At 31.6% G+C, this 13,606-nt stretch overlaps 1 protein-coding gene across 1 annotated transcript; it reads left to right on the forward strand.

The window, feature by feature from the left end:
• The first annotated feature begins 10,092 nt into the window (after positions 1–10,092).
• LOC124819940 (metalloendoproteinase 1-like) lies at positions 10,093–11,255 on the forward strand. Its single transcript, XM_047291552.2, has one exon. The coding sequence runs from the start codon at positions 10,147–10,149 to the stop codon at positions 11,176–11,178; it is 1,032 nt and encodes a 343-aa protein (XP_047147508.1). The 5' UTR covers positions 10,093–10,146; the 3' UTR covers positions 11,179–11,255.
• Positions 11,256–13,606: the final 2,351 nt, after the last annotated feature.

Raw genomic sequence — 13,606 nt, forward strand, 5'->3', positions numbered from 1 at the left:
AACCGGGTACTAAACAGCAAATTACCTCCGAACATGGGGACTAAGTAGGTAATTAAGCCTAAAAAATAAAACTTTCATCCAATAATATCTTGTCATAAAAATATAAAAAGTCAGTTTTATTAGATCAATGTTAAATATAAAAAAAATTAAATAGTAATAAATAAGGATAAACTTATTATTTTACTAAACACGTTTAAGTTAACTAACATGTTAATTTAAACAAATAAAATTATGAACGTTAAAATTAAAGTTTTAATAAAATTTGAAGAATTTTTATAAGCGAAAAAAATGAAGGATTTAATTATTATACATTAACAATATAAAAAATAAAGTTTTCATCCAATAATATGTTGTCATAAAAATAAAAATAAAAAGCTATATTTATGAGAACATTATTAAATATAATAAAATAGTAATAAATATAAGGATAACTTTATTAACTTAATTATTTACATATTTCAATACAAGTGTAAATTTAAATAAAATAAGGGGTGAATGTTAATTTATTAAAATTATAAGACAGGTCTATTTAGAAATTAGAGAGGGTATGAGTGTCATTTAAGATGACTCTTCAAAGAGGGTATGAGTGTAATTTCCCCAAAATAAGTTTAACTTAACGTTTAATCTTTCTACTGTATTAATACTTTTCTTAAATAAAATTATTTACTATTTATGAATTTTATGTTAAAAACCTATTTAATCTTAAAAAGTTAAAAAAAAAAAAAGAGAGAGAAAATGTAATAAATATTTCCCTCTTAACTTCATGACAATTTGAGGAGACGCGTTTGTATACATGGAACCCCCAAAAAAGCTTCATTTATATTTTTCCTAAAATATACAGTGGATATTTGGTATTTCCACCTTATCTCCTCAACATATCCTTCTTATTTCCACCAAGACATAAAAGAAACGGCTCTTAAGTTAGAGGTCAGCTGTCAACCTAAACATTTATAAAAAGATCACGTAGTCTAGCCTGATGTAACAAAAATGCTAATAATATTGTATTTGCACTATGGAAAGGAGATTAGATGAGAAAGTTTACCATGTCAAATCTCCACGCTTCAACTATCTGCTTACTGTTAGCCTCGTTATCTTCAACCTAATCAAGTGAATCATATTACATAACTCAAATCAAGGGGAGAAATATTTCATCAACACAATGCTACAAATGTGGACCACTTACCATCTGAAGTTTCAGTTCATTTATTTTCTTTTCTAGCATCAAAATACGACGCTTGTATGACTGCAGGAAATGAGTGAAAAGGAATAAGGTGATGGTGTTTATATCATATAAGATTGGCCGTCAATTCCTTCATCAAAAAAGAAAACAAAAATAAACACACACACACACACATATGGGGAGGAAGGAAATCCATGCCGCAATGTAATGGTCACCTTAAAGACCACTAGTAACAGAATTAACTCCAAATATCAACCAAATAAGCATCAACCATATAAGGTGCTTTTTCAAGATAAGAAAGAAGGTATTTATTATATATATTTATATATATCTCAGTGGGTTCATCTGAGCTAAAAAGGGCATGAAGCACTGAAAACAAAACAAAGTTTTTTTTTTTTAAGAGATTTTGTGCTGGTAAAGAAAGATAACTTTTACAACATTAAAGATGCTGCTCAATTCAAACATAAAAAAAGTGCTTCTCAAATTTCATATCCAACATAAAATAGCCATTATTTTTTATGAAGGTATTTAGAAAAAAAATTGATAGAAAAGGTCATTTTTCTGAAAGCTGGTGCTGGACAACCTACAGTCATCATTTTAGATGTGTAATAGGCAAAGAAATCTCAGCCCCATCCTGCCCTTATTTTTTACAAATGAAATGTTGAAAACAAAAAATCACAAAAAGACAATTTTCTGAAAGCTCGTGAAAAACCAACCTATAGTTATAATTTTACATGTGCTGTAACTAACAGGCAATAAATACCCCCATCCTACCCTTATTTTTCACGAAGGAAGATTGAAACAAATTAACTGAAACTCCTGCTCCAATACAAGCTGAAGATGACAATTTTACCTCACGGCGCTGTGCCTCTATAGAACGCTTCAAAGCTTGCCTTTTATTTAAAAGCTTTTGAAGCCTCAGACAAGGAGGGGCACTATAATTCTTTCCACGATACACAATGATTGCAAAGCCCTTTCTAACTCTCTCTACAGCCACTAATATTCCACCACTTTCTGCCTCTAAGGTCAGAGATATCTGATGAACATCTTCCAGACTTCCGTTACATATTATCTTCACAAGCTCCCGATACTTCCAATGAAGATGCATATTTTCTACGGTTCCATCAAAAACTCCTCGTCTACCTGAGAATAATCAGAAAAAGTTGTTATCATGTATTTTAAATAGCTTTAAAGTTGTCATGCATTTTTTCCAAATTTAGAACAATCAACTATCTATGGTAGTGAACGTCAAAAATCAACTTCACAAATCACCTAGTAACAGGAAGGGTTTCATCATCAAACCAATCCTCCGCAGCATGTATTTCTCTTCTTTAGTAATACCCTCTTTATCAAGTTCTTGTTCTCGGGGACTCTCTGCATTTATCAGATCAGCTAGAAGTTTCTCCGCCTTTGCTTTCTTTTCTATTGCCTGTATGCCAAATCTATACCATCTGTAACTCAAAAAGAAAACCTAAAAACTAGCAAATTTGATTTTTTTTAATGAAATCGTACCATTGACAATTTGATGCTAATTCTTTCAATAGCTAACTCAGCCTTAGTCAACATTCGTCGTTTAGTATCATTCTGGAAGTTCCTAACCTTTACTTCAGAATCACACTCTATGGTTGCCCCTTTCTCTTCTGGAGTGGCTTTAGCGGATGAACTGTTTCTAGCCTTCAGTTCGTGCATTTTAGTTTTTGTGTGCTTTTTAATGACTGAAGACATTGTCGTTGACAAGTAGTCCTTTCCTCGATACAGAACAAAAAATTCTCTATCCCGAGAAAGGAGAATTCCTCCTGTCAGACGCTGCAAAGAAGCAGATATTTTTATCATATATATCAATTTGATTTTTATACAAGATTCGATTGTAATTAAATTTTTCAAATCAACCATCACAAATATTACAAATTACAATTACATAAAATTTATGTGATTACTATTGCTACAAAACCTATGTTTAACAGGTTCCTCTGACAGTTTGCAGAACGATGATGTAATATTAAATTCAAAAATGATAGTGGATCTATGTCTTTTTATTCATCTCAGGAAAAAGAGAAAAGAGAAAAGTAAAAAGCCAACCCTATCAGTTCCAAATCTTCAGGTCTGCTATTCCTGTCCTCAAGAGTCATACCAGAGATCAAAACATTAAGAATTTATTCACAAGATACATTTTACTTATTTTAATTACACCAAATAAAAGAACATCATAAGGTGATTACAATCTTTAGTAATCACAAGTACTAAAAGAACTATTTAACAATTTATGACTAGATCGAGCCTCTTTGAGAGTTGTCTTAATTACAATCTCCGGCAGTGGTTTAATCCCACATAGACTCGCAGTATATGGCTAACACGGTTTAGTCCCACTAGTGATATATAGAAATAAGATTCAAAATCTCATCCTACAAACAAATTTTGTACAGTTAAGTTAAGCTCAAACTTAAATTCTAAGATGGTACCAGAGTGTTGGGCCAACTGCATTTGCCAGACTCAAGGCAATGTCTTCAGCATGAGAGGGATTGTTGAAAACCAGCTTTAATTGCAGTTACCACTATCTATCCCACCTTAGTTGTGACCTCTTTAAAGTTTTCCTTAATTGCAACCTCAAAGGTGGAGGTTTATTACCATATTGACTAGTATACGACTAAAATGTAGTCTATAAATGGAATGCAAAAAGATAGTTTCATAAATTAAGTCTAAAACCTAAATTCTAAGAAATTATTCATATTATAAGCGCTAAATTTCATAAAATCTGAAAATTAACAGTGAAAACAATAACTGACCTTTAACTCTGTAGTCATTATCTTACAGCTGGTATTCTGCACACCTCTTTTCACAGCAATCTTGGCTATCTCACATCTTTCCCAAAGCTTAATAATTGCAGTAGCCAATCCTTGAAGGTTTCTGTTTCTCCCTGTGAAACAAAAGAAGAAAAGCAATTAAACCTAAATTTGGTCAGTTAAGAAAAAGTAGCACAAACTTACCTAATGCGAAATGACAAGGTAGAGGTCTGCCAAGTCTCTTCAAAGTGGTCATTTCTTCAGCTGTTAGTTTAGGATTCACACCATATGGAAGAAGACGAAAAGGCTTTCTGTAACCAGGGTCAACGGCAGGCAGAAGATCAGCATCAACAGGCAGAGGGTCACTTCCCCACCAATCAATAAATCTTGGCCCAAGCCCCATTAGCAAGCAGTCCGTATCTTCAGCTAGCTCTGCTTCATTGGGCAGTTGAAATCGTACTTTGTTGGGAGTACCAACACCTAGTATCAGTGCAGGTTTTGCTGTTTTGGCATATGAATTTTCCACAGCAGTTGCTGCTGAATTTGATTCAGATAAGTGACTCTCACTTTTACAAAAATATTTATCATCGCTGTTGACAAGTTGCGTAGCATCATCACTAGTGTTGTCTTGTCTTGAAAGTTTATCTGATAGGAAGTTAGGATACTTATAATCAGTCCCTCTGTACAGTATTACCTTAGTTCCAGATCTCCAAACAACAAGGCCACCAGTTTTCCTCTGACAATGAAAGAAAAAGAAAGGATACAATCAAATCATTTTATACACGGGGCACCATAATATGATATCATACTGGAGAGAAAAAAGGCTAAAGTGCAGATAGCTCTCCAACAATAGGTTATTGATGGGGGAGGTAAAGAGCTACGGTGACTGAAAACTTGAGCAGCGTTTGGTTATTTTCACTTTATATGCTTTAACTTATAACTATAAATATAACACTTTATTTTCACTTTGCCACCTAACTCAAAACATTTGCCCGGGTAACAATAAAAGCAACAAATCATTTTATTTTATTTAACAATGTCTTGTAAACTAGAGACAACCTGAAATAAAGTAACACTATTGTAATTTTATAGGAAAAAACAATACAAACTTAACAAGCAGAACCCGGACCTTAATCAAACCCTGCAAGTTGGTGTCAATTATTCACTGGTGCACAGGCAGAATACTTAATAGTTTAACAACTTTAATAGTTGCATTGCTGGGTTTAGAACCAAATGGGATTTTTCTATAAGAAGGTAAAACAAGTTATGCTTTTTTAATACCAACTTATGTACCTTAGCCTTTTACAAAATTAAATTAAAAAAACCTCAACTGAAGTGCACAAGTTGATTTTGGTTTGTATGAGAAACCTTATTTATTTTACCCTTTTAGTTTCCTTTGCCAGGGTTTTGCAGATAGGTTTATCCACCCAGTATCTTAAGAAGGCAAAACAAATTGAATTTTCATACATTAAATCAATTTATACATCACAACTTTCAAAAAAAGGTCAAATGAGAGACTGTTTCACAAGTTAAGTATGTAAGTTGATTTTAAATAAACCTTATTTTCTTTCAAACAAGTTAAAATTGATTCATGCGCCTCCACAAAGTTATGAGATAGTTTTTACGAAAGTTATAAGGTTAACTGCATAAATTGATTGTACCTTATAAATAAATAAATAAAAAAGTTTAATTCCTCCTTCTTAGTTTCTGTTCAAACATAGTGTTGATAAAGAAATTTATTGAAAAGCTTAATCCAATTTCATGAATGGGTATCCATGGAAGCCAAAGAAAAAAAGTATAAACAAACAAAATTTCTATACAAAAAGTGGCAGTGGTCTTTATTAACTTACCTCCAACACATCATGAGTCCTTCTCATGTCAAATCTAGAAAACTCCTCACAAAAGACCCTCACCACCTCGGTGTGCTTCCACAGCTCGTGAATCACGTTCACAATCCGCTCCGTGACGCCAGCCTTCGCAAGCCGCACCTTCCGCCTCGCCGCAAACCCTAGCGTCGTCAGCCGCCGAATCTCGGAGTCCGGGAGGCTCAGCTCCGCCAGCGTCGGCACCGGCTCCTTCCGCCTCACCAACTCCTCTTCCCTCCGCTTTCTCCGCCTCTCCACCTCCCTCGCGCTCAACACCGCGATGCCGCTCCCAGGGACCGGCACCGGGTTCAGCGGCGTGCTCCAACTCGGCTCGAACATTTCCTCCCCGAGCTGCTTCGGGAGTTCGTGAGGGAACAGCACGCGAATTTCGCCGCCGGAAGAGGTGGAGGGAGGCGATTCGGTGATGCCGAGGCTGCGGAGCTTTTCCGCCATTTGTTCAATGGCGGGGGAGCGACGGGATCCGGTTTCATAGTTGGTAGCGGAACAACGAATGAAGAATTTGGTTTTGGTTTTGGGGAATTGGAGCGGGAAAAAGTGAAAAGAAGAAGAAAGAGGAAAAGTGTGGAAGAAGTGGAAGTGAGTTGAAGGTAGCAACATTAGAGTAGTAGTTAGTTACTTCATGGATGTGGGGAACGTGAAATGCTTTTTCACGCACGATTCTTGTTTGAAATAAAAAAAAAGAAATTATTTTCTTTTGAAATATATTTAGTGCCGTTTTTGAAGGGTAAAATATATGTTTAAAAAGTAAAATTAAAAGAAGATTCTTGCTTAGGTAAGAGTTGAGTAAGGTTTTAAGTTTCACTTGTATAATTACAGATTTAGCATTTTAACTTGATTTTTTAGTGACTAGGCGAATTAAGGTGTTTTTTAAATTATTTTGGGCCTCAAACAATTTTAAGAACATTGTTTATAGACCTAAGTATCCTTTAGCTTGCTTTGGCAGATGTATGCGTTAAGTAGTTAACTTATGTATGAACGTGATAACTATTAGTCACTCTAAAGAAAGTGGAAGAAAGTTACAAGATTTTTTGTATTTTTTTTATTTTTGTTGAGACTTGAATTTATTTTTGTTTCGAGTTTATTAGATAGTCTTTAAACCTTTTTGGATTCACATAAAATTTATAACAATAGATATGAATTTCTTGTTGATCATATTTTCATAAGTAATTATTTTTTTCAATGAACATGCTTAAAATTGAGTAGAGGGATGCAAACCTAGTTATAGGGAAGAGTTACATGTCTTTCCACAATTAAATTTCGCAGCATCAATACCACATTTTAGAAGATATTTTCTATATGCATAACATTTCTTTAGAATGTATCTACCTTAACCTATACTAGCGAAGGATTTTGATATTGGTTATTTTTAATATTATATTTCAGTTTCCGAGTCGAAACATATCAAGATGAGGTAAAAAATGGATTTTTTTATATACTTTAATTCAGTTTTGAAATTCAGTCGAAACCTATTCAATTATATAGGCTTAATTACCTACTTAGTCCCCATGTTCGGAGGTAATTTGCTGTTTAGTACCCGGTTTTAAAAATGTAGGCATTTGATACCTATGTTTTGAAATTTGTATCAATTGAATCCTACCCACTTAACGCCGTTATAAATCTAACGTTTTTCTGACTGTGTATGTGATTTGTGAACGAGCGTTTGTGGACGAGCGACGAGGACGCTCGTCCAGCGAAGAGGACGCTCGTCCAGCGAGGCAGAAGAGGACGCTCGTCCAGCGAAGCGAACGCCCAGTCAGGCAGAAGAGGACGCTCGTCCAGCGAAGCGAACGCCCAGTCAGGCAGAAGAGGACGCTCGTCCAGCGAAGCGAACGCCCAGTCAGGCAGAAGAGGACGCTCGTCCAACGAAGCGAACACTCGTCCAACGAAGCGAACGCTCGTCCATAACCGCTCGTCCACAAATCACATACACAGTCAGAAAAAACGTTAGATTTATAACGGCGTTAAGTGGGTAGGATTCAATTGATACAAATTTCAAAACATAGTATCAAATGCCTACATTTTTAAAACCGGGTACTAAACAGCAAATTACCTCTGAACATGGGGACTAAGTAGGTAATTAAGCCAATTATATACTTTAATTCCTTGGGAAACCAAAACCTTTTGTGGCATTTAAAAAAAATATTCAATAACTCCCACACTGTATTAAACAACCTAAAAAATTAAACCAAAGTTTAATATAGGAAAAAAATTAAGAATATAGATTTTCATGCTTTTACGATACATATATATACAAAAAGAATATATACAAAAATGATGAACAAACAAACAAAAACAATGAATCAAAACAACAAACATCAAATAGGTCTTTCCGAATGAAGAAATTGCTAATGAAGGACTTAGAAATGAACCTACAAATAAAGAAAGAAAACGAAAGACAAAAACCGAAAGAGAAAGCAAGAAGAGAAACAAGAGAAAAGAGCAAACCTATAAACGAATGATTCTTAACTTTTCTAAAGATTTAACTTTAAAAAAAGAATAAAATTCAGTTATTTGTAGAACCGAAACTTATAGTTATGCAAATATTTTAAAAGATATTGTTAGTGACATTTTTTTAAAATTATTTGCAAAAACTATAAGAAGAACCGAAATCTATTATTTTAGAATTGAAGTTTATACGTATAAATAATTTTAAAAATGTCACTCCATTTTGAAAACTTTTGTTTTCTTGAAACCAAAACTTATTATTCACTAATATTATTTACTATAAATTGTAAGATATTTTGGAGATAATTAGGCTCATCTTTCGTCATTTGCACACATGTAATTATGGATTTGGAGTTCTATAATCCGAAACTTTCTTCTTAGAAGCTACTTGGGACCAACATAAGTATACGAACCTTTTTCATAATGTCATCATCACTATCTGCCCTTTTAGAAGGGGCAAAGAAGTTTACATGGATTTTAGATTATTAGGCTAAATTAAATAAACTCATGGTGATTTTTTTTTTCTTGATTTGAATCTTGGCATGATCACACTATTTTGTGAATCTATAATAAGAAACTTTTGCCATTAGTTTTATTATTATAGAACTTTTTTTTTCTTCTTTCAAGTGGGTGTTTCTTTTGCTCGAATTTGTGGGCACTATCAATTTAAAGATCCTTTATTAGTGGGTGGACTTTATTTGTCACTAGATGTCAATTTTCTTTATTGAATTAAGAATATAAATAAAACAATATAAGAATTAAACTCATTAAGTATCCTACTTAATATAAGAATTTTATTGATTGGCCTAACAAAGTCCAACATAATTTATAGATCATTGAATTTTGAAACATGCTATGAGGAATTCGATTCTTAATTATGTATACGAAGCATAAGATATTATTGAGAAATACTTCAATCTTTACGCAATTAACTTTCGACTACTTGTTGAAATATATTCTTTGTATGAAAAAAAAAATTCTTTGTAAAGAAAAAAACTCGTATAACTAAAATACCAAAAAGAGATCATAACAAATAATAAGAACTGCCCGAAATTGATCAATTTAATTTGAGCTTAAATCTATTTTTTTTTTGAAATAGAGACTTAGATAGATATAAATAAAAAATATTTTACTGCATCATACATTAGATAGTTACTATTTAATATTTTAAACTACTCAATTACTTTTAGATGTTTTCACACAAAAATAATGATTATCACGTCGTAATTTAAAAATCAAATTATTGAACAATAAACACATGAAAAGAGCTCAAGTTTGACAAGTAATGTTATATTATATTGTCATCGTTTATCTAAGGTCAATAATGCTATTAGATTCTATCAATATTCAATCTTATATATTTTAATATAATAAATTTCATTATAATTACTAATTTTCCAAAATTAAACCCTTGATACGTATTTTTCTTTTAAATTGTATATGAGACAGATAGATATACATACAAAATAAAGTCATGCTCAGTTCCCTAGTAATTTCATCCAGTCATATATTGTGGGCTATATACATGTAGATATTTAATTACTAGTAATTAGCTTAATTAATATAATAGCCTAATTAATATTGGCGATAGAAGAGTAATAAGTCTATATTTTAAACCATTAAACTTAATTTGTTTAGCAAATATGGTAACTAGTTTCATATTGATTTTTTTTAATAATTTTAATAAAGTAAAAGAGTTGGATGAAAATATGTTTATATATATATTATTTCTAAAAACATACTAGCAAGTAAAAACACATATTGTAAGTAAATATTTTGGCCTTTATAAATAGTTCCATATCCATGCAGCTTTTCAACAAACCATTACAAAATCCTAAACTCCTTAGTAGCACTCATGGCTCTTAATCTTTTAACATTTTCAATCTCCTTCTTTCTTTTCTTTGTAGTGAAGCCATTTTTAATTGTTGAGCCAAGAACAATGGAGTTTTCTGAGCATTCATTCACCAGAACACTCCGAAACCTAAGAGGCATTAAAATGGGACAAAGGATGAGAGGCATGATCGAACTCAAGAGCTACCTCAACAAATTTGGCTACCTAAACAACTATTCTAACGACAACCACTTCGACCAAAACGTAGAAGTTGCTCTTAAAGAATACCAAGTGTTCCATCACCTACATGTCACAGGTCACATGGATGCAGAAACCTTAAGAAAAATGAGTCTCCCACGCTGTGGAGTACCAGATGTTGTCACCCCACACGACAACCTTAAAGGCTTGATGGTTCTTGCAAACTATACCTTCTTTCGAGGATCACCGAGATGGGAAGAATCAAAGAGGGAACTAACCTATAGATTTGTGTCAAGTACTAACGTGTTGAGAATGGATCTTGTGAGGTTTGCGGTAAACAATGCCTTTCAAAGTTGGTCAAGAGTGAGTGACTTCACATTCACTGAGATTCCATTTCAAAATAGTTTTAGTTCTTACTTTTATCCTAATTTTAACCCTAACTCGATTAACGTCGCCATAGGATTTCACCGTCGAGATCATGGAGATGGGCACCCGTTTGATGGGCCGGGTCGGGTTTTGGCCCACACGTTTGCACCACAAGATGGGAGGTTACACTTAGATGCTGATGAGTCATGGATTAGTGGCCCTAGAGGTGAAAGTATCAGCTCAAGTGAGAATATGGGTTGGGAATGGGTTTGGGGCTTGGGTTGGCGGAGGAGAGTGGCTCCAAGGGCAAGAAGTAGTGAAATTGATTTAGAAACTGTGACGTTGCATGAAATAGGTCATCTTTTAGGACTTGGACATAGTAGTGTTCGAGACTCAATCATGTACCCTAGTTACGAAGGAGTAAGGAGACATTTAAGTCAAGATGATAAAGATGGTATAGCAGCTTTATATGGCTATCAAAATATAACTTGATATTGATATATTATTGATGACTAATCTATGTGAAAGAATTGTCAAATGTATAATAAAAATGTGTTGGTTTTTGTTGATTTGGTAGTGATTTGAGTAACACCATCAAGTTTTTTAAAAGTGATTGAAATTATAACAAAATGATTTTGGATTACAAGAGAAAAAGATAAATAAGTCACTACGTTTGGTTTTTCAATCGATAAAAGATAAAATAACCATTTTCTCATTTGTTATTTTTTTTTTGTCAAATAGTTTAATCTAGTCCCTATAAAGAAAATTGGATTGTTCAATACCACGAACATGCTGAGTTTGTGGTTTTTATATAACTTTGTCAATTACTAGATTTCGAAGATTTTTCTTGAAACATTTGATTAACGAGTTGGAATTTTTGTAAAATAATAATAAAAAGAAATAGCAATAAGATAGAGAAAGAAAAATTGCTCAAAACATTTTACATTAATTCGATTGAACTAATTATGTGTGATTTTTTTTTTACTATTTTGAAAATGTTTATGTTACCACACTTTCCTTTAACAATCCTCATGAGAAAAAAAAAGGATGGAAAAGCACACTAATTAAAACACTAATAGATGTAAAACAGCAGTTTACAAGAAATAAAAAGTATATATCACCTCACTATGATGATGAATCATAAATAAGTGGAATGATGAGTAATCAAGCAGAAAGCTCACTATACATATTTCCAAATGATTTTTTTAAACAAGAGAGTGTTTTTCGAGATAAAAGCTTAGAGATTTTTTTTTAATGTATATAAGAAATAACTTGTAAAAATAATTCATCCTTTTCACGATCGATATCTCATAAAATCATTTTTAGGAAACATATCATAGAATACATGGTATAAGTAATATTTTCTTTCTTCACTTTTCAAGAAATTTTATAATTATTAATAGAAATTATCGACGAAAATTAATTGATGAAAAATAAAGCTATATTTTACCGAAGAGTTTTAAACATTTTATTATAAAAAATGTTTACATCAATAATGTATCTATTAGTAAAATTTATTAATAAATTAAAATTTGTATTACTAATGATATTTTTGTCGATGTTGATAATTTTAAATTTTTATTATCAATAAATATCTTTATTGGTAACAAATTTATCAATAATGAATTTATCAGTAATAAATTAGTAAAATTTATTAGTTATTGGATATTTTAGTAATTCATAGATAAGTTTTGTTCTCAAAATGAGTGTCAAAGTTTTTGTCTTTTGGTTATGACCATTTCATGTTAAATTCATGGTTTTCAATAGACAAGTTAGAAATTAGATGTTTAATGAAATTTGTTGATAAATTCGTTAGTAAAATGAGTGGAAAATTTCTTGTCGACTAAATATGTCTCATAAATGAATTAAAGATGAGTGTGAAAAAAAAGAAAAAAAAATGAGGGTAAATTGGAGGAGAAGGAAAAAAAATGATAATGGATGTAGAGTTGAAGGAAAAGGAAGTGATAATCAACTCCGAAAAAGAGAAAAAAAAAATAAATTACAATAATTACTATTAACGACAAACATTTCATTCATTTTTCTTCATTTTCAAAAATTTTGTTTCATCAATAAAATTTAACTATATTTTTTCTCCTTTTGGTTTTTGAAAACACAACTTAAACAATATATTTGATTATAATATTACTTAATTGATTATTTGTACAAATAAGATTTTCCCTCTAAAAACGATAATCAAATTATACCATGCAATAAACAAGATTAATTCTACTTAACATAAATATTATCTATATTGATTTCGAAAACTTGATTATAAACACATAATCAATTATGAAAAAGATTATTCAATTATCAACAAAAGTGGTATTTTAAAATAAAATGTGTCGTTAAAATCATAATTAATTTTTAGTAATTACCAACTTATAATAATTGATTAAAATGTTCATAAAAACTTTTGTAAAATAAGTTTTAAAAATAATCTTTCCCTTTTATAAACTTGTAACTTATGGTTATTTATCATATATCATCTTTGTCACACTATTGTAAAAAATACATCAAACGATGGTTAAATTAAACTTGTAAATACGATTTTTGAACCATCATTATTTTAGTCATCGTCAAAAGTTACAGGAAATAACAATGGTTTCAAATTGTTGTCAATAGTAAGGAAATAATGATAATTATATACAGGATAATGACTAAAAATATACAAAACCATGATAATTAAACTGACAACCATTGGTTAAAAAAGATTAAAAAAAGGAAAAGCATGGAAACGACGACGTTTTGTGCAACAATCATTGTTAAAAGTATGGGAAACAATGACTGTTTGTGCTACAACCATCATTGAAAGCTTATTTTTTTATGTTGGGATTGAAATTTGCATTCACCCAAATCTTGGAAAAGTTATTCAAAACACAAATTCACATTCCCTTTTCAAACTATTCAAATGATATAAAAA

Source organism: Vigna umbellata, chromosome 4 (assembly GCF_029865625.1).
Source record: "Vigna umbellata cultivar VRB3 chromosome 4, Vumbellata_1.0, whole genome shotgun sequence".
NCBI classification, from domain to species: domain Eukaryota; kingdom Viridiplantae; phylum Streptophyta; class Magnoliopsida; order Fabales; family Fabaceae; genus Vigna; species Vigna umbellata.